Here is a 22,446-nt window from a genome sequence, read left to right as displayed (position 1 = left end):
GAGAAAAAACGTTTTTACAGTGTAGTGCTTTATTTTAAATTAAGCGGACCAGTTGTGTTTGATATTCGATATGCTAGTGAAAGATGCATATATCAGAAATAATATTCTATCATTATTTGAAAAAGTTAAGAGACCTAGCTGATTAAACCTAAATTTAAGATCCAGGTGCAATCACTTACCTAGTTTTACCTGTAAATCAAAATAAATCATACTGTATTAAAGACACTTATCACCTTTTTACTGAATATGGTAGGTATACAGCAGTAGGAATATATTATTGTCCGGCATATATAAATGTGTGCTTAGTTGGTTTTACATGCAACAGAACTTTGATTTTATGAAAGTAAGTAGCTATATATTGTTTTATTTGAAAATTAAAAGTTGGTTAGGTGTAACTTATTTGTTTATTACACAAATTATCTGCTGAATGGTAAGTCGTATCATTTATTGAATTTTACCTGTACGTAGAGCGTAAAAAGCTGAGAATTTTGGTATACTTAACTCAATATTTTAAAATTTGTCATTTATCTGGTTTCCGCAGTATACCGACGATGTTTTTGCTTTTAATTATGCATAAATATTGAATTTTCTGAAGTACAAATACTAAAAAAAAATAATTTTCTTGATACGCCCCTGTCGTGAGAAATGCACTTATTACGCCCCTTAAAATATTTTTTTTCAATTATTTTACTTGCATAATCTAATCATGAATTAAAAAAAATGGATAATTTTTTAACAGTAACCTCGAAATTAATGTGTGCATTAAGTGGTTAATAATAGGTTTGTTCTAGAATGTAGTTTTGTTTGTTTGACACCAGATTATTGTACTGCTTTACTGCGCATGTTCAATTCACAAACTGGTAGTAAACTGTTTTTTGCTGGAACGCTTTTTTATCGGACAAAATACCAACGTCAAATTGCAAATAAAATTTCTATTCTGTGACTGCTTCATGTTTGCTTTTATTTATAATTTTTAAGTTAGATTAAAATACATTTTTCTTCAAATTTTCAAGATTTATTCTAAATATTGAAAATGGAATGTTATAAACGTAAATAATGGTAAGTAATAGTCAAAACTAATTTTTAATTCCAAACAACTTTTCTTAATAACAATTTTCGATATTGTGAAATATAAAGGTACTTTACTCTTGTGCGAAATTCATTTATTGACATACCTCGTATACTGTTAATAAAATGTGATATCAGATAATTGCATCTGAGGTTTTAGACTGTACCGAGCAGTTTATAAAGAATAACTGGTTGTTCGTAAAATTTCTAATAAAAAAGTTTACCATATGGTTCCAAGTTACGCAGACACATTGTATATATACAGTCAATATGCATTCATTAGTATGGTAAAATATTTTTTGGAAAATAATTTACTAAGTTATTAAATCAATTGAATTGTACTAGTATACGATTTATTTTAATCTTTAATTACGTTTTTATTTTCATATTTGATATTTTAATGTATGTTTCTAAAACCAGATTATAATTATTTTTTTTGCAAAAAAAATTTTTAATAAAAAATCGGCAAAAACGTAAAATCTATAGTTTTTTTTTTAAATATCTACAACACGAAACATGCTAGGTACATACAACCTTATACCAAAAGAAAGGTTGTAATATTTACTACAAAAGACAATACTAATATACAGTGTCCCATTTAAAAAAAAAATGAGAAAATTAGTGATCAAATGAGAAATAGTGATCACACTGTATATTTTATGGCTAATATGTCAAATTTGTTAATTTATTTAAAAATAACAGTATACTAAAGAAACTTTGACATACCATTTACATGTTTATTACCTTGACAGCCTAATTCACAGCCCTTTGAATATTACCATTTTTCTCAATAAAAGTGTACATATTTCGAAAATTGTTAACTTTAGGCCTATAATACCTTATACAGTATGTCCCTGTAAGTTGTATCCATATGGAAAACTTTTTTATTATTAATTTTACGAAAAAAAGTTATTCTTTATAAAAAGCTCTGCATGGTCCAAAACCCAAGATTTAACCATCAAATATCAAATTTTTTGAATATTATACGAGGTATGTCAAAAAGTTTGAATTTCACTCAAGAGTAAAGTAGCTTTATTTTTCGTAATATTGGAAATTGCTATTATGAAAAGTTGTTTGGAATTAAAAACTATATTCTAATATGCAATTACATCCTTCTAATTGAAAATTTTTTTTTTTTGAAAAATTATGGATAACTCATTATTTTTTCAGTTATTTCAATTCTGATAACTCTTTTATTATTAATTTTACGAAAAAAAGTGATTCTTAATAAAAAGTTCTGGATGGTCTAAAACTTAAAATACAACCATATTATATCAAATTTTATCAATTTTATACGAGGTATGTCAAAAAAGATAAATTTAGATCAAAAGTAAAGTACCTTTATAGTTCAGAATATTTCAATTAGAAGGATGTAATTACATACTGAAACATAGTTTTTAATTCTAAATAACTTTTCATAATAACAATTTTCGATATTGTGAAAAATAAACGTATTTTACTCTTGAGCGAAATTCATATTTTTTGACATACCTCGTATAAAATTGATAAAATTTTACATAAGACGGTTGTATTTTAGGTTTTAGACCATGCAAAACTTTTTATTAAGAATCACTTTTTTTCGTAAAATTAATAATAAAAGAGTTATCTGAATTGAAGTAACTGAAAATAATGTTAGTTATCCATAATTAAAAAAAAATCCAAAAAGAAGGATGTAATTGCATACCAGAATATAGTTTTTAATTCCAAACAGCTTTTCATAATGGAAATTTTCAATATTGTGAAAAATAAAGCTACTTTACTCTTGAGTGAAATTCAAACTTTTTGACATACCTCGTATAATATTCAAAAAATTTGATATTTGATGGTTAAATTTTAGGTTTTAGTTAGTGAAATTCAAACTTTTTGACATACCTCGTATATTATTCAAAAAATTTGATATTTTATGGGTAAATTTTAGGTTTTGGACCATGCAGAGCTTTTTATGAAGAATAACTTTTTTCGTAAAATCAATAATAGAAAAGTTTTCCATATGGATACAACTTACAGGGACATAGTGTATATTAAATACCTGTTATTACTATTGTCTCCACATTTATAATGATACTATTCATAGAAAGCTGTATCTCTGTTTATTTTAATATGTTCATTTAATTTTAGGAAACTCTCTGATGGATTATTTTTGGAAACATCAAAAAGAATTGCCAAAGAATACCCAGAAATTGAACACAATGAAATGATTATAGATAACTGTTGTATGCAACTGGTTTCTAAACCCCATCAATTTGATGTAATGATCATGACGAACTTGTATGGAAGTATCGTGTCAAATGTTGTTTGTGGATTAGTAGGAGGAGCTGGGTTACTTTCTGGAAAGAATTACGGAGATCATGTAATATAAAATCATAATTATTTTGAAAATACAACCTAATTTTATCTTTGAAAATCGAATAAGTACTCCTTATACAAGGTTGGGATAAAGTATGGAAACAACTAAATATTTTTTAAACAACTAAAATGAAACTTTGCATGATGGCATCTATGGCAACTGATGCCATACTTTTGTTACTACTGTACTTCCGGTTTCACTTCCTGGTCGCTGTTGACATCTTTCTCATCACTTTCATCACAGGGTCTTCTCTAACCATTTCAATGATTATTTGCTGTTTATAATATATCTCGTGGACATCATCATCAGCTCGCACCCATTCTTCTACATCATTGTTTTTCGCCTCTTCACAGCCAGAAATATTTTGCACAAGGTCCCTTAACATATTGGTTTCTTCAGCCTCTAAATCTGGTATGTCAGCATGTCAGGTCCTGGGCTTTTCCTGTTCTTCATTGTTTTTAACGCATGTATTATTTCTTCCTTTGTAATATCTGGACCTATTTCTCCTGAGGTAAATAAGTGTTCCAGGTACCCTCTTTCATCATCGAACAGTTCATCGATGTATTCTGCCCAACGTTGTACTTTCTCATCGGTCTCTGTTATAGCAACCGCGGGTCTATCCAGAAGTGCACCAGTGAGATTTTGTTTTCTTAGTCCAGCCATTTCTTTGACTTTCTTATGTAGGTTAAATAGATCGTATCTTTTTTGGAGGTCCTCGATCTCTTTGCATTTCTCTTCAAAGTGTTTTTCTTTTGCCTGCTTTATCATCTTCCTTATCTCGTGGTCAATCTCCCTGTATTTATTGTCATCTTTGTTCTTATATTGTCTCCGTTGTTCCATCATATTCAGTATCTCATCGTTCATCCATTCCTCTTTTCTGCTTGTGGAAGTCTTTAGTATATCTTTACAAGGTTCTAGTATGCAATGTTTTAGTTGCTCCCAGTGCTCGTCAATGTCATTGGTGTCTATGTTCAGCTCTCTACAGTTCGTATGCAGTTCGTGTTGAAGACATTCTTTTACGTTGGGTTCTTTAAGCTTGCTTATGTCTATTGTAGCAGTTCTCTGATGTCTGTTAATATTTTTAAGTGTGAGTGTAATTTTGGCGATAAGTGGATTGTGATCTGAGGCCACGTCTGCTCCGAGATATGCTTTTACGGCTTTAACAGCATTACTGTATCTTTCGTTTATCATAATGTAGTCTATCTGGTTTCTAACTACTTTCTCCGATGAATCTGCGGGCGATCGCCATGTATACAGTCGTCTGTTGGGTAGTTTGAAAACTGTGTTTGTAATAATGAAGTTCTGCTCTTGGCAAAATTGTAGTAGACGATCCCCTCTCTCATTGCGATTTCCCAGACCATATTTTCATACACACTTTCCGCTTTGCCCCTGTCCAATCTTTGCATTGAAATCACCTAGCACTATCGTGATTTCTCTACTTTTGTTTTTTTCAGTGCTTCCAACACCACAGGTACTTAAATTTATTGACCTGTTCTAAAATGAGCCCGCTTATTGTGCAAGGTTAAAGTACATTCTGATTTTTTGAGATTGGACATAGATCTCCCTCATAATTTTACATCTGTTTCGATCTTGTGCGTCTTGCTTCCAATTCCTATGACAACGTTTTAGATCATCAATCCAACGTGTTGGTGGACGACCTCTGCTTCGGTAGGCATCATCTCTTGGTCTCCGTTCCAGTGTCCGCTTTGACCATCTGTTATCTGTCATTCGAGCAACGTGACCTGACCAATTCCATTTCAGTGTTGCTACTTTCTCTACTGCATCAGCCACTCCTGATCTTTGTCATAGCTGACGGTTTGGGATCTCTTCTCGTAGTGAAATGCTCAACATAGCACGCTTCATCGGCCTTTGAGACACACGGATCCTTTGCACTGTTCTCCTTGTCATGGTCAACGTTTCCACTCCGTAAGTTAACACTGGCAAAACATACTGATTCAAGGTTTTTCTTTTAAGACATATTGGTGTGGCATACGAGTGGAAAATATGATTTAGCTTGCCGAAGGCTGTCCAAGTCAGTCTTATACGACGAAGTAGCTAAACGGTTTGGTTATTTTTTCCTAAGCGAATCTCATGACCTAGGTATTTATAAGCCTTTACCGGGTCTGTGGATCATGTTCCTACACGTATATTCGCAGACTACAAGATTTGTCATCATCTGTGTTTTAGATATATTTACTTTCAATCCCCCTTCTAGCTAGGAAAAGTAGAACTGATTTAAAAGTTCTTTGGCCTTACTTATCCTATCAGCTATTAGCAAAATATCATCTGCAAACCTCAGGTGACTAAGCTTTTCTCCGTTTATGGTTATGCCCTTGTCGGTCAGTTTTTCCCTTTTACATATACAGGGTGTGCAGAAACTCTACCGACAAACGAAGACAGGAGATTCCTCAGATAAATTTAAGACATTTTAACCCAATTCTTCTAGTCCGAAAATGCTTCCTAAGGGAGCTAGAGCTCTTTGAAGATGGCGTATTGTAATTAATGTTTCTTAAATAACTCCAGAACGCGTTTATTTAGAAAAATTAAAATTGGTGCGCATATTTATCTTCTACAGATAAATCGATTACATTTATTATAAACTTCTATTTGGGTAGGGCAACGGTTATTTTATGGCATAACTTTTATGTCTTCAAGTTTTAAGCATTTTGACACTGGATTATTAAATTGAGAGGTATGCTAGTACTAAAAGATACTCTTGCTTTAAGTCGGTAGAACACACCGTTTTCTAGAAAAATCGATTTCAAAATTTTTCGTTTTTTGAATTTCCAAAAAAAAAATTCAAAAAACACCGTTTAGGAAAACGAAAACTGGTACGTTTATATATATATTCCAGAGACGAATCGATTTCATTAATTGCGAATTTCTAGTACCGGTCATATGCGTCCGTTTTGGGTAGGTCAAGGGTGATTTAATCTTTTTACTTTTACTTACAAACTTTTTTGTCTTTAATTTTTAAGAATTTTTGATTTTAGATTATTAAATTGTGAGGTATTCTAGTACTAGAAGTTACTCCTGCTATAATTTGGTAAAATACACCGTTTTTTTTTTGAAAAATTTTTTCATTTTTTTTTTTTTCAAATTCAAAAAACGAAAAATTTTCAAATCGATATTTCTAGAAAACGGCGTAAATCCAGTATCAAAAATCTTAAAGTTAAAGACAAAAAAGTTATGCGATAAAATAACCGTTACCCTACCCAAAACGGACGCCTATGACCGGTACTAGAAATTCGCAATGGATGAAATATATTTATCTCTGGAAGATAAATAAGTGTACCAATTTTTGTTTTCTAAATAGAAGCGTTCTGGAGGTATTTAAGAAAAACTAATTACAAGACGCCATCTTCACAGCTCTAGCTCCCTTAGGAAGCATTTTCAGACTAGATGAATTATGTTAAAATGACTTCAAATTATATGAGGAATCTCCTGTTTTCGTTTGTCGGTAGAGTTTCTGGACACCCTGTATATTCCAAAACCGTAGTGAACAGTTTCGGTGGTATGGGGTCCCCTGACGATCACCCACTAGCTGTTGCGTTTTGGCATATGTGTTTAATTATATTTATATACCGATAGTCAATTCGGCATTCTGTCAAGGCTTTCACCATTTTTTGTTGATTTATGGTGTCAAATGCCTTTTCATAGACCACAAATATTAAAGCTAGTCGTTGTATTGATATCCAATTCTCATTTATCGGTGTAGAGTAGTGACAAGTAGATGTTCTAATCATTTAAAATGTTTAATTACAATTATATTAATACAAATGTTTGATCTTATTTTACAGTACGCTATATTTGAACCTGGTACTCGTAATACTGGCACTGCCATAGCTGGAAAAAATATTGCCAATCCTATTGCCATGTTGAGCGCTAGTGTTGATATGTTAAAACATTTGGGACACCAACAACATGCAAATTTAATCGAAAGGGCAATGTTCAAAACGATCTCTGAAGATAAAATTCATACACCAGGTTTGTTTCATTATATACATAGTTTCAAAAGTTATGCATCACTCATCGTATTCACGATTTTTGCACTCTTAGCCAAGCCGCACACCAAAGAAACATGAAACGATAAACATGAAACATGAAACGAAAAACATGTTTCATGAAACTAAAACACTGCTAAACAAATCTCAAAGTCCGCCTACCAATGAAACGAGTGTGATTCATGCTCATGACACATTTTTATTTTCGGAGAGTTTCATAAATGGCCGGACGTATATTTGTTTAGCAGTGGTTTATTTCCATGAAACGTAATTTACGTTTCATGTTTCTTTGATGTGCGGTCGGGCTTAGCCAAGCCGCACACCAAAGAAACATGAAACGAAAAACATGAAACGTGAAACGAAAAACATGTTTCATGAAACTAAAACACTGCTAAACAAATCTCAAAGTCCGCTTACCAATGAAACGAGTGTGATTCATGCTCATGACACATTTTTATTTTCGGAGAGTTTCATAAATGGCCGGACGTATATTTGTTTAGCAGTGGTTTATTTCCATGAAACGTAATTTACGTTTCATGTTTCTTTGATGTGCGGGCTGGCTTAGAAATCAGTATTCTTATCACATATTTAATAGGCCTTTTTTATATAAAATACACCGTTTTTGGTTTTTTATTTTATTTAAATACCCACTTAATCGATCTGGTTTCGCCAGGTATAAACCTTTGAAAAATTGATTTTTTTGTAAAAGTTCTGAAAACGTGATTTATAATGAATTGTAATTTAAAGGTAAAGTTGGAGGTGTCACCAGGGAAATGGACCAATAAGTTTTCAATTTAAAAATCTTTTAGTAATACTTTTAATATTTTTAAACATTATTAATGTTGCTATTAGGATTGAAAACTTTACCTTTCAATTGCCAGATGACGCTAGTCACCTAATCCATACACGCCAGTTGCAGTGTGGGGATAAACTTTCATGGTTGGTCACTTCGAGTAGAGAGCAGCAGGCCTAGGCCTCTCCGATGATGACTCCAATAAGAGTCGAAAATCGTCGATTCAGAGTGAGGGATTGCACTATCTTTTCTAAGTGAAAAAAAAGATTGTTTTGCCGTCGCATTGTAACTGAATAAAAATGGTACACATTTTTATTTTTATAATTGTAATTTAATTTCTGAGTTGTACCGTGCAATAATTATCGCTTTAGTTGAAGGCTATTCACAGCAATTCGTAGCGGAAAGAGTGGGTGTTTCTCAGAGTGATGTCTCACGGATATGGAATAGGTTTCTGGATACAAATTCGATACAGAATAGAGGTCGCTCTAGTAGACTCTGAGTTGCCAATGAGTAACCGAATAAATGTATCAGAATTTCCATTCAGAGAAGTTCTTTTATGTCTGTACTAGCCCTCCTAAGTGGTGTCAGGCATGCTACAAGAGTCACGAGTATCGTTGGCTACAATAAGAAGAAGAATTTTAGAGTCAGGTTTGAGGAGTCGTCGACCAATAAGAGTTCCTCAGCTACAACCCAGTTTTGGAATTTTGTGCTTTTTTCAGACGAGGCCAAAATCTGTTTAAATAGTATTATGTTTTGGGGAGGTATTATGGCAAGTTGATGCACGGAATTGGTGGTTATTGACGGGACTCAGGAACAGACGGGAACAGGAAAAAAGTACATCACACGGAGTTTAGAACCTCATGTGACATTATGACGAGGAGCTGTGGGTGAAGATTTTGTATTTATGGATGATAGCGCCCGCCCACGTAGGACTCTAGCGGTTAACGGCAATCTTGAGACAGAAGGTATACACCTTTTGAAGTGGCCTGCGATGTCTCCAGATATGAGCCCCATTGAACATGCATGAGATGTGCTCTCCAGAGCTGTTCTTGTCCGAAGTAATCCTCCTAGAACCCTTCATGAACTTAAAATTGGCTGTAGAGAAAAATGGGAAAATCTGCCCAGGAAATTATTGATAGACTTTATAGCAGTATTATTGATAGACTTTATACCCGTGGTGGAAATACACGAGATTAAAATAATTGTTAAATACATTTTAATTAGAAATAAATATTTTAGTACTTCATTTTTTTATTAAAAAAATCAGTATCTCTTTTAAAATAAAAAATATGTCTCAACGTTATATAAATATATTTTTTTTATAAATGATCTATAACAGTAGTTTCTGAAAATAGTTAATAATAACGAACATTTTGAGTAATGCATAACTTTTGAAACTATTTGTATTATTATTTCACATATTATATCAAACTATACTAAATTTACAATCAAGATGCAGTAGAGATAAAGAAATCAAGACACGTTAAATGCTACTAGGAGTACTCCCAAATCATAATTTACAATGTATATACATTGTAAATCCCAAATCATCATTTCCAAAGTTTATACATTGTAAATTATGATTCGGGAGTGCTCCTAGTAGCTTTTAACGTGTCTTGGTTTGTTTTTTTCTACTGCATCTTGATTGTAAATTTAGTATAGTGCGTAATCAGTTTTGTTCCTAGATGTTTTATTTTTATATAAAATTAGACATAAACAATCAGTCAGTTAGGTCATAGTTACAGTCGTATTAACTAGATTTGTAATGTCATCTATGCAAGTGTTTCACGACGGCTTACAATATATATATATATATATATATATATATATATATATATATATATATATATCCAATTTTGATCACAGCTGAACAATATTAAACACAAATGGAAAGGATTAATGGGTAAGCAGCTGAAATAATGGAGCCAAGAGTACTCTTTTTTCAATATCAAATATATTTCGGTATTGCCTTTATACCATCATCAGTGATTGCTACAAATGTGTTATAAGTGAGTTGCTTTGTGAAATAATTAAAAATGTTATTAAACTTACAAAGTTGAGATTGCGGCTCTAGTTGAGAGCCGCAATCTCAACTTTGTAAGTTTAATAACATTTTTAATTATTTCACAAAGCAACTCACTTATAACACATTTGTAGCAATCACTGATGATGGTATAAAGGCAATACCGAAATATATTTGATATTGAAAAAAGAGTACTCTTGGCTCCATTATTTCAGCTGCTTACCCATTAATCCTTTCCATTTGTGTATATATATATATATATATATATATATATATATATATATATATATATATATGTATATATATATATATATGTATATATGAAACTACTTACACGGTTGTATTTATGAATATTTGTTTATGGGAATTACAAGTTATAACTAACTTGCTGCCGAACGAGAAGATTGTTGAGAATGGAATATTAGAAAACGATAACATCGAGGAAAGCTGGGAAAACTCAAAAGATAAGATAATTAACGCAGCAACAGAATCACTTGGAAAGAGCAAAGTAGCGAATACTAATATATCAAAAAAGAAAATCCCATGGTTTCGAGAGGAAGATAAAATGTGAGGAAAAGAAGAAAGCCTTTTTACAATACAGAACAAAAAACACAACAGGCATACAACCACTATAAACGAAGCAGAAACGAAACGAGCACTTCTTCTTTACGTGCCATCTCCGCGACGAAGGTTGGCAATCATCATTGCTATGCTCACTTTCGACACTACAGCCGGAAAGAGTTCAGTTGAGCTGCATCCAAACCATTCTCTTCTCTGAGATTTCTCAGCCAGGACATTTTTCTCCTACCTATACTGCGCCTTCCTTGAATCTCTCCCTGCATAATTAATTTTAGGAGTTCATATCTGTCACCACGTGTTATATGACCCAAGTATTGAAGTTTTCTTATTTTGATGGAATGCAGTATCTCCCTGCTGTTCTGTATTCTCCTTAGTACTTCCTCATTGGTTATTCTGTCTGTCCAGGAGATTCTCAGCATTCTTCGATACGTCCATATCTCAAATGCTTCCAATCTATTGAGAAATTGTTTATTGAGAGTCCATGTCTCCACACCATACAAAAGAACAGAAAATACATAACATTTTAGTACTCTCTTTTAAATATCTAGGGTGAGGTCTCTACTACATAATATTTGTTTCATATTAGTGAATGCACTTCTAGCCTTTTCTATTCTAATTCGGATTTCTTTGGTATAATCGTTTGTTTCACTAATGTTTGTCCCTAAATAGTTATAATTCTGAACTCGTTCTATCGTCTTATTATTTACGTGTAGATTTATGTTTCTAATATTTTTCTTTGATATACCATGAATTTCGTTTTCTTTATGTTTAGTGCCAGACCAAATTCTTCACTCGTTGCAATAACCTTATCTAAAATTCTTTGTAGATCTGTAATAGTTTCTGCTATTAGTATTGTGTCATCGGCGTATCTAATTTCACATATGGGTAGGCCATTTAGTTTTATGCCTGCCACTTCATCTTCTAATGCTTTTTTGAATATTTCTTCTGAGTATGCATTAAACAGTGATGGCGACAAAATACAGCCCTGTCTAACGCCTCTTTTGATTTTTATTTTATTGGTGTTTAAATTATTTATTCTTATGACAGCTTCTTGTTCATAATACAAATTATTTATTATTCTTATATCCCGTGTGTCGATGTTCTTTGTTCTCAGTAGTTTTATTAACGGATTATGTTTCACCGTATAGGGTACGATAACGGAAACGAGCACTATAGTCAGACAAATAAAAAAGAAACACTGGGAGAGCTTCTCAAAACAGATGGGACACGACTTCTACGGAACACAAAAAGAAATATGGAGAATGATCAGAGGGCAAAGGAAAGAGATGAACGAACTAATAAAAACGAAACACATTCAAAAGGTCTTGGGCAGACTACTTTCGATCTCTATTTGCTAAAGATGACGATAATGAACCACCAACACCTGAAGTGACAATAAACGATGAAATAAACATTGAAGAAGCAGAAATAAAGGAAGCATTAATGAATTAAAACACAGAAAATCACCAGGAGAAGACAGAATATCGAATAAACTCCTAAAGTCGGAGGACGAGATCTGACCAAAAAACTATTAAAACTAATCCAAAAAATAATAGAAACAAAACCCAATACCACAAGACTGGAGATCAAGCAATAACCCTCTTCAAAAAGGGAGAAAAATCCGACCTGGAGAATTACAGAGAAATTAATTTATTAAACACAATATTAAAATTAACAACCAAAGTGATAACAAACAAACTGAATAAAATTATAACATTAGCAGAAATACAACAAGGTTTTAGGTCGGGACGCTAGGTTAGGACCGACGCTATATTGATAATGAGGCAGGTTCAAGAGAAGTCATTAAAATACACGAACCGACATATTTATGTTTCGTGAACGTTAAGAAAATATTTGACAGGGTCAAATTGAAAGACGTTATGCATTTTACTCAAGAGAGGCATCTCTAGGAATAATTAAAACGATCGAAAATATCTACTCTACCAGAACAACACAATAAAAGTAAAAGTAGAAGAAGAACTAACTGACCCAATTGAAGCTGGCAATAGGATAAGAAAGGGAGACACCCTGAGTCCTCTATTGTTAACCTGATCATGGATGAAATAATAAAAAAAGTAAGAACTAAAAAAGGATACCAAATGGGAGAAACACAACTTAAAATAATCTACTATGCAGGCGACGTATGATGATAAGTGAAGATGATTTACAACGTATGCCGCACCAATTTAATATAACCGCTAGAAAATGAAACATGTTAATTTCCCCAAAAAAGACCAAATGCATGGTTATAACAGCAAATCTAATAAGATGTAAATTATAGCTGGGGGGTCAGATAATAGAACAAGTCATGGAGTTTTAAATATCTAGACATCACACTATCCAGCTACGGAAAGCTCGACACAGAAGTGGAAGATCAAGTGAATAGAGCAAACAGAGCCGCAGGTTGCCTGAACGACACAATATGGAGAAATAAAAATATCGGAAAAGAAGCGAAAGGCAGAATTTACAAAACAGTCATCAGACCAATAATGACATACGCGACAGAACCACGACCTGATAAAGAAAGGACAAAAATAATACTAGGAACAGCAAAGAGAAACCCTTCGAAAAATCGATGGTAAGACACTATGGGATAGAGCTAGAAGTGCAGATATACGACGGAGATGCTAGGTGGACAACATTAATAACTGGGTAAAAAACAGAAAATTAGAATGGAACGACCACATAAGCCAAATGACAACAAATAGAATAGTAAGGACGGCGAGAGACGGTTCCCAATAGGAAGACGATCAGTGGGAAGACCACGAAACCGATGGAATGACAACTTACTGCAGGCACATTAAAAAACAGAGTCAAAATACAAAAACAAGAAGAATACGAACTAGAGAAAATTTTAACAAACTTGCCACACTTTAAATGGAACACCCTGTATATTATTGGATTTTTAGATTCAACGTATAATTCTAGACAAAATTTGTATAAGACACCATAGGTCAACACTTCATATTTTTTATTTATTCATCTTTTTCAAAAAATATGACAAATAGAGACAAATTTTTCGAAGTTAAAAGCTCATCAATTTACAAACATAATGTCTTGAATACCTTTGCACATAAAAAGGCAACATTCTTTCAGGAATTTACATAGAAATTGAATTTCTAAATACAGGGTGTGCACAAATAATAGGCCAATATTTTAAACTTCAATCCACACTTCAAGTCAATAATTTTAAATAAACACCCGGTATTTTATAATTTTAATGAAAAAAAGTTAATTATCTTTCAAATGGTAATAGGCTTCCCTATACCTAAAGTTCATAGTTTTGGAGATAATTGTGGTTTAATGTTAGAAGCATGATATTTATTGTTTTATTTTAGCAGGACCTGTATGAAGATGTCATAATTTTCGTAAGTGATAGAAATGGCCTGTTTAGACATGAACAATGAAGATTAGAAAAGAACAAGATGGACAGAATACGTCGAATAAAACCTAAATGCAGACAACGAAAATAATCAAACCGAGACAATATATTATACGGCTGAGCAGTACAATGAAAATCCGAGTTATGAGGAAGTAGTTCAAATAATAAAGAAACTAAAAAACAATAAAGCGAAAGGGACAGACGGAATTACTAAAACATGGAGGATCTAAACGCTGGGGAAAAATTCATTAGCTAATATCATTAATATGGACCAAGGAGCAAATGCCGGAGGAATGGACAGTTGGCCTTATACAGCCAATATATAAGAAGAGGAGATAAGAGAGAATGCTATAATTATAGGCCAGTTACATTGCTAAATGTAATATACAAAATTCTTTCTGGTATCAATCGATTGTTGGAATACTCCGAGAAAGTAATTAATGAATATCAAAATGGATTCAGACCAAATAGAGCCACTACAGATAATATATTCATACTAAGAACGATACAAGGAAAAGCTTATGAATACGACATAGAACTATATAATATGTATATAGACTTTAAACAAGCTTTTGATAGTGTGAAAAGAGACAAAATGCTGAGAATGTATCCTTCGTAATATAGGTGTATACCTTCGTAATCTAGGTATACCTAATAAATATCTCAGCCTCACAAAAATGAGGTTGCAGGGCTCAAAAGCCACAGTCAGCGTAGATGGAGAACTGACTCCCCTATTTGACATCAACATGGAAGTGAGACAGGGAGAAGCTCTATCAACCATGCTATTCAACCTACAGTGGTGTTAAAAAGTCCTGCATCACCTTAACAAATACGCGGTCTGTCGTCGATTTTTCCTTGTTCAGCATACTTTTTAATGGCTCTAATTACTGTAGATTGATTACAGTTTACTGCGGATGCTATTTCGCGACTAGATTTGTCGTTTTTATGGTAAAAAATAATTTCAAAACGCTTTTCGTTCGATAATTTAGTTTGTTTGGTCTGGGATGACATTTTGACCTTTTTATCAAAAATCAAAGAGCGAATAAATGTGTTAGGGTAACTACAGTGTTTATATTATGTGGCAAATTTGTCATTAAGATTCAATTTAATAGTATTTTAACGACTTAATAATCACCTCATAATTTTCTCGGATTATGGGAAATTCCTTCAATCAGATTATTTTAATCTTTTCTGTAGAATTTTGAGCTAGTAATTAAAAAAACATTAGTAAGTATACCGATAATGCTAATTACAAGCACAAACTTAAAATGAATTAGCAAAAATATACAAAAAACTTGTGTTAAACGTCAAAAACTATAAGGCGCTTAGGTGATGCAGGACTTTTTAACACCACTGTAGTTCTTGAGTCAGTCATAAGGAAAACCAATATAACCGGCCATATAAACACCAAAGACAGTACAAATTACTGCATATGCAGACGATGTAGCTATCATTAGTAGGAACAAGCCACGACTAATGGAAGCGTTCAAAGAAATTGATCCTGAAGCACGAAAAAGGGGGCTTAAAATAAAAGAAGCAAAAAACGAAGTACATGACCGTCAAAGAACACCTGGCAATTAAAATTATATCACAATAGACAACTATACTATTGAACGTGTTTGGACGTGTAGTTTGAACGTTCTGGACACAGAAATCAATCAGAAGTAGCGAAATTAATTCACGTATTTCCAGCGGAAATCGTACATACTATGCTAGTAAAAGATTGATGACATCGAAATTATTAGACAAAAGAACCAAACTGACTATCTACAGAACATTAGTTAGACCCGTGGTAACTTATGGTTGTGAAACCTGGGTAATGACGAAAAGGGATAAAGCCCAACTCAGGACATTAGAGAGAGAAAATACTGAGAAGTATATGGCCCGGTGCAGGACAAAGACGGCACATAGAGAATCAGGGGAAACAACGAGGTTAATAAATTAAATGAAGGTTACGTTATTGTACGATTTGTGAAAAATCACAAGACTGGCATGGCTGGGACATGTGCAGAGACAAGATGATGAAAAGACAACAAAGAAAATATTACAATGGAATCCGATAGGAAGGCGAAAAAAAGGAAGGCCCAGAACGAGATGGTTGGATGACGTGGAGGACGACCTGAAAACCATGAACATAAGACAATGGAGAAGAAGGGCACAAGAGAGATCCGAGTGGAAGGATATAGCCAGCCAGGCAAAGATCCATCCAGGGTTATGATGCCAAAAGAAGAAGAAGTAGAACCGGATCGACTACGACCTATCCGTAACATCGTGAAGATATTTGTTTGTTTAATTCCACATACATATCATCACCACATCATCAGCATACATTAAGCATCAGGGAATTTACCCTGTAGTTTCGCTGTTATCTGTTCTAAAACTAATGATAATAAATAAGGACTAAGCACCGAGCCTTGGTGCAATCCTGCTTTCACATGAAATTTATCAGTCTCTCCCACACCTGTCCTAACACTACTCCCTCATACACATCTGTCACAATCTTTACGTGTTCACCGGATGCTCCTTTCTTATTTAGTGCCCACCACAGAATTTCTTGGGGATTCCTGAAGATCAATGAATCACATATATGAGTGTTTGCCTCTTTTATCCTGTAGTTTTTTCATCATCTGCCTTATAATGAAAATTCCATCTGTGGTTGATCTGCCCTGCATAATTAACTATCACATATTTCTGTTTCTTCACGTATCCATCAATCAATTACTATTTCCCATAGTTTCATGGTGTGACTAAGTACTTTTATAGCCCTGTAGTTTGTGTATTGTTATACTAAGAGGCGCTCAGAGCAACAGTGGCCTAATCCACAAAGTAAGCATTTTTAGATTATTATATTAATAAAAGCAGCAACATTAAATCTTCGGATTAACCAGGGTTTACACAACTTACCTCTATATTTGGCTAAATGCCATAATATCCATAAGCATAATGGAAATACGAATGTATAGATTGCGTTTATCTCAATGCTTCGTTTTTGGGGTTAGGCCACTGTTACTCTGAGCGCCTCATATATCTCGCTTGTTTTTGTAAACAGGTACTAATATACTGCTTCTCCATTCGTCTGGCATTTGTCCAACTTCCATAATTCTATTAAATAAACCTGTCGGCGAACTTGCTCCTGTCTCTCCTAATGCTCTCCACACTTCCACAGGAATAGCATCTGGCGCAACTGCTTTTTCATTCTGTATTTTTTGAAGTGCTTGGACCGCTTCCTCATTTGTTATTTTGTTGACCATTGCTTTTCTGTCTCCGTTAACCCAACTGGATTTCTGTCAAATTCTTCATTTAATAAAGTCAAAGTACTTTTCCATATCTTTTTGACATCCTTTCACGAATTAGTATTTTATTATTTTCAGCTCGGATACATCTAATTTGATTAAAGTATTTTGCTTTCTTTGCTCTCTGTTTGGCTATTTTATGTATCTTTGTTTCGCCTTCTCTGGTATCAAGTTTATCGTATAGATTTGTATAGGCTTGTGCTTTAGCTTTTGCTACTACTACTTTCGCTTCCTTTTGGGAGACCAAGGTTTCAAGATCTGTTCTGACGTATTTTCTTGCCACTTTTTATATAATTTTCTCTTCTCTTTTATTTTTTCTTGTACTTCGTTAACCACCACCAAGATTCTTTATCCTCAAACTTCTTACCTGACGTTTTCCCAAGTATTTCAATAACAGTATCTCTAATGATGCTGATCATCTTCCTCTAAATTGTATTAGGGCTTCCTTTAATGTTCCAAAACATTCTTTCTACTATTCTTGCCGTGAATATGCCTTCTTTCTCATCTTTTAACATCCACCACTTGATTTTTTTTTGTGGTCCTCTCGTATAATTTGGTTAGTTTCGCTTTTTACTTCGACGTCCAGCACAAGCAATTTATGTTGTTGGCTTACTGTCTACTGTCTCACTGTAAAATATTTCGTAAGATGTACACGTATAGTCCAGAGAAATAAGAAATTTCTCGAAGACACTCAAATATCCAGGTAGCTGACAACTTTTTTAGTTATTGTAGACCTATAGGAAGAAAACCTACCTGTTTCCTGCCTAGATAGAGTTCGCGTCCGTTTTTTAATTATTAACAATTTAGTGTCAAAAAAACGCGATATTTTTCATTGTTTGCACCCCATTAAAAAGCTAAATAGTTGACATAAAATTAAATAATTTTATTTTTTAGAACATTGAAAATACTTCAAAATACCGGTTTTTGAATGTTAAATGTCAATGTGTTACTTCCCAAATTGGAAAATAAATTAAAATCGATATTTATTAATAACTTTTAGTAAATTTAACTTAGGGTGTCGCCCTAAGTTGGGTATTTTGGTACTTAACAAACCCTCAAAATCTGAGACCGATCCATTAATTAGTTTAAAGGTTATTCCATTTGTTTATCCCAGAGACCCTTATTTTGCAATAACATAAGACAGAAAATAATGAATATAGGGTAATTCTGCGTATGCCAAATAAAAGTAGAAGAGTGATAGTATCAAAATGTATTAAAAAAAGATAAACAATTAATATAGTCAAAAATCCTAATGCCAAATTTTTGAAATTTTATAGTTTATAAACATTTAGAATAACTCTAAAAATATTGTCCCATGAAAAAATTTAGCCTGGGTTCATTTGGGACAAAATTAGCCATGTGTTTTTTTTTAATTCGCAGCTAATTTGTTTATAATAATTAAGGAATCTCATTGATGCCATTTTAAAGAATGGGGTTTGTATTTTTTGTTAAAAAATTTGCAAAAAACATTGTACCTTCACACCACCTTCTACGAATTTTCAAAAATGTAGTCCAAACGGTTACTAGGGGGAACCTGCAAATCCACTGAGTTGAAATACCGAAAAACCCATTTCAAACTAATACAGTTTTCTGTATCTCCGGATCAATTCAATGGATTTTGATCCTTCTTTTTTTAATTTGTATATAATTTCTACGTATATTATAAATATGCAAGTTGTTTATAAATGTATTAATTAATAAACAGTCGAATTTGTTTAAACAATTCTTTAAAAAATATTTTTTTCCAAGAATCTATTTTTTAAATCATAGTATCATTAATGAGCATAGAAAAAGTTACAGGACACTTTAATAAATAAATTATTTTTATTAGATAATTATTTATTGAAGATAATTTATTGATTAAAGTATTTCTTAACTTTTTCTATGATTAGTAATGACAGTATGATTAAAAACATGGTTTTTTGGGAAAAAAACTATTTTTTCATAAATTGTTTAAACAAATTAGACTATTTATTAATTAATAAATAAATGTCTAGACAAATTGCATATTTGTAATGTACACAAAAAGTATATACAAATTAAAAAAAGAGATCAAAATCCAGTGAGTAGATCCCGAGATACAGGAAATGATAGTAGTTTTAAGTTGCTTTTTTAGTTTTTGAACTCATGCATTTGTCGGCTCCCAGTTCCCCTTTTACTTACCACGACTAGTTGAACTACATTTTTAAAAATTCGTGGAACATATACCAGCTTTTCTAATGGAATGGAATACCAGCTTTTCGAATATATAAAATTATTTTTTCTATTTTCGGACAATATTTTTAAAGTTATTCTAAATGTTTATAAATTACAAAATTTGGCATTAGGATTTTTGACTATATTAGATTTATTTTTTTTTTAATGCATTTTGATAGCATCGCCTTTTTACTTTCATTATTTTCTGTCTTATGTTATTGCAAAATAAATATCTCTGGGATAAACTAAATAAACATCTCTGGGATAAACAAATAAAATAACTTTTAAACTAATTAATCTATCGTTCTCAAATTTTGACTGTAGTACCCCAATACCAAAATTGGGTCAAACACTAAAGTTCTAAGTTAGTTTTAGTAAAAGTTATTAACAAATAACGATTTTCACTTATTGTGTAGTTTGCGAAGCAACAAATTAACTTTTTAATTTCCAAAAATCTGCATCTTGAAGGTTTTCAAATGTTCTAAAAAATTACATTTTATGTCAACTATTTAGCTTTTGAATGGGGTGCAAAAATCGAAAAAATCGCGTTTTTTGCACTAAATTGTTAATAATTAAAAAACGGACGCGAACTTAGGCAGGAAGAAGGTAGATTTTCTTCCTATGGGTCTACAATAACTAAAAAAGTAGTCAGCTACCTGGATATTTGAGTGTCTCGAACATGGTCTATTTCTAGCTTATTTTCCTGGATTATTAACGAAGTTATTTTTTTTTTCAGATTTGGGTGGTACCGCCAAAAGCACAGATGTAGTTCAGAGAATAATTGACCACATATTACAATCCGACATTAGACCATGGTAATTTGAATTGCTCTGAATGTGGTTGTGGTGATGGCACACTAATATGACATGTCATTAATTGCCAGAAACGATGTTCGTTGTTAACAAATAACATTGTCATCAAACATGTTTGTGCATGTTCTGCATTTAATCTGTTTGTGCTTTTACACTCACACTATTCATCCTCGAATCTATTTTTATATTTTATTTCTTTTGCAGATTTCAAGCCACAATAGTATTATTGAATATTTGGTAACAATGTGTTTGAATAATTTATTATATTTTATTTGTAAATAACTACAATAAAAAATTTCGTTACAGAATGTTTGAACGTTTATTTATCAGCTACGAAGAAAACTATCCAAAAACTAGATCGAGATCGCTGAACACTAATTTTTATAAATGAAAAGTATTTGTTGGAATTTTTGACTCACAGCTTAAATGGATGCAGTCGCTACTCAATAAAACTAGCTTGTGTCAGTGGCTCAATATTTATTAGAAAAAAATTACATACTGAAATTAAATTGCTATTATTCTTATAAAATAGCATAAGCTATTTTTTGGGTTTCAAATATAGCATACTTAAATAACAAAAATTATTTCATTATTTTATGTATAATTTTGATGCCACAGCTAAAATAATGCAGGTACGATAAAGCCTTACACAACTTTTCAGTTTGAAATTTGCGAAGTGGGCTTTAGATTAAATTCATGTTGCAGTTATTTCTATTTTATTTGACATTTGAAAGTATTTAATCGTCAAATAAGGGTCCGTCCATTAATCACGTGAGGTTTTTTAGCATATTTTAACCCCCCCCCTCCCCCTTGGTGATACATTTTGAGGTTTAAGACCACGTATATCACGTGGATTGAGACATTTCGTGATTTTTTATAGACCCCCTCCCCCCCTTTCGAGCCTCACGTGATTAATGGACGGCCCCTAACAAAATTATTTAAAAATGGGCAGCGGAACTACGATTAGTGAGAGAAATTTAATTATCACTCACCATAGAAACGGATATTGCCAAAGAAACATATCCAAAATGGTAAATGTTCATCAACAGTTCAGCACATTATTGAACGTTATCGAAATGAAAATAAATCAAGACTAGCTCCTAATAAAATTTTTACCGAACTTGAGGAAAGATGGATTCTCAGAGAAATAGCAAATAATCCTAAAAAAAGTGCACCAAAATTCCGAGATGAGGTGGAAAGACAGTTTGGAAAAAGATATAACTCCGAAATAATTAGAGAATATTACGAAAAAATAATCTACATGGTCGAACTGCTAGAAATAAAACTTTATTAGCCAAAGAAATAGGCGTATTAGATTGGTGTTCGCCAGGGAACATGTTAATAAAGATCCAAACTTTTGGAATTCAGTAATATTTGCCGATGAAACCAAAATAAACTTGTTTAGATCCGATGGAAAAAATATCAGTGTGGAGAAAGCCAAATGAAGAACTAAAATTAAAAAAATATAAAAGTACGGTGGAGGTGAAGTGATGATGTGGGGGTGTATTTCGTCTGCAAGGGTAGGTAGCATGCATTTTATTGAAGGGAATATGAACCAATACATATATTTTGATATACTAAGCCATCATCTCGCCACTAGTGCTAAAAAATTAGGTATAAATAACAATTACCGGTTTTATCAGGACAACGATCCAAAGCATACATCATATCTGGTTCGTGCTTGGTTGCTTTATAATTGCCGAAATGTCATTAATAGTCCAAAGAAATAAGGATTTTCTCGGGACACTCAAAGATCCAGGTAGCTGACTACTTTTTTAGTTATTGTATACCTATAGGAAGAAAACCTGCCTGTTTCCTGCCTAGAGTTCGCGTCCGTTTTTTAATTATTAACAATTTATTTCAAAAATCGCGATTTTTTGCACCCTATTCAAAAGCTAAATAGTTAACATAAAATTACAAAATTTAATTTTTTAGTACATTGAAAAACC

At 32.6% G+C, this 22,446-nt stretch overlaps 1 protein-coding gene across 2 annotated transcripts in view; it reads left to right on the top strand.

Annotated features, from left to right (window-relative positions):
- LOC114333246 (isocitrate dehydrogenase [NAD] subunit gamma, mitochondrial) overlaps positions 1-20,805 on the top strand; it is a 49,007-nt gene extending 28,202 nt beyond the window's left edge. Inside the window, exons 6-9 of one of the 2 annotated variants that reach the window (XM_028283108.1) lie at positions 3,187-3,418; positions 7,216-7,402; positions 20,422-20,500; positions 20,702-20,805. In XM_028283108.1, coding sequence (XP_028138909.1) covers positions 3,187-3,418; positions 7,216-7,402; positions 20,422-20,500; position 20,702 — 499 coding nt within the window. In that variant the 3' untranslated portion in view covers positions 20,703-20,805. Of the gene's footprint in view, positions 1-3,186; positions 3,419-7,215; positions 7,403-20,421; positions 20,505-20,701 lie in introns of those variants that run through there. The other variant, XM_028283107.1, reaches the window with a different exon arrangement.
- Positions 20,806-22,446: the final 1,641 nt, after the last annotated feature.

The sequence above is a fragment of the Diabrotica virgifera genome, chromosome 10 (genome assembly GCF_917563875.1).
Source record: "Diabrotica virgifera virgifera chromosome 10, PGI_DIABVI_V3a".
In the NCBI taxonomy this organism is placed as follows: Eukaryota; Metazoa; Arthropoda; class Insecta; order Coleoptera; family Chrysomelidae; genus Diabrotica; species Diabrotica virgifera.
The sequence above is the reverse complement of the archived record's forward strand: the minus strand, read 5'-3'. Positions and strand labels throughout refer to the sequence as shown.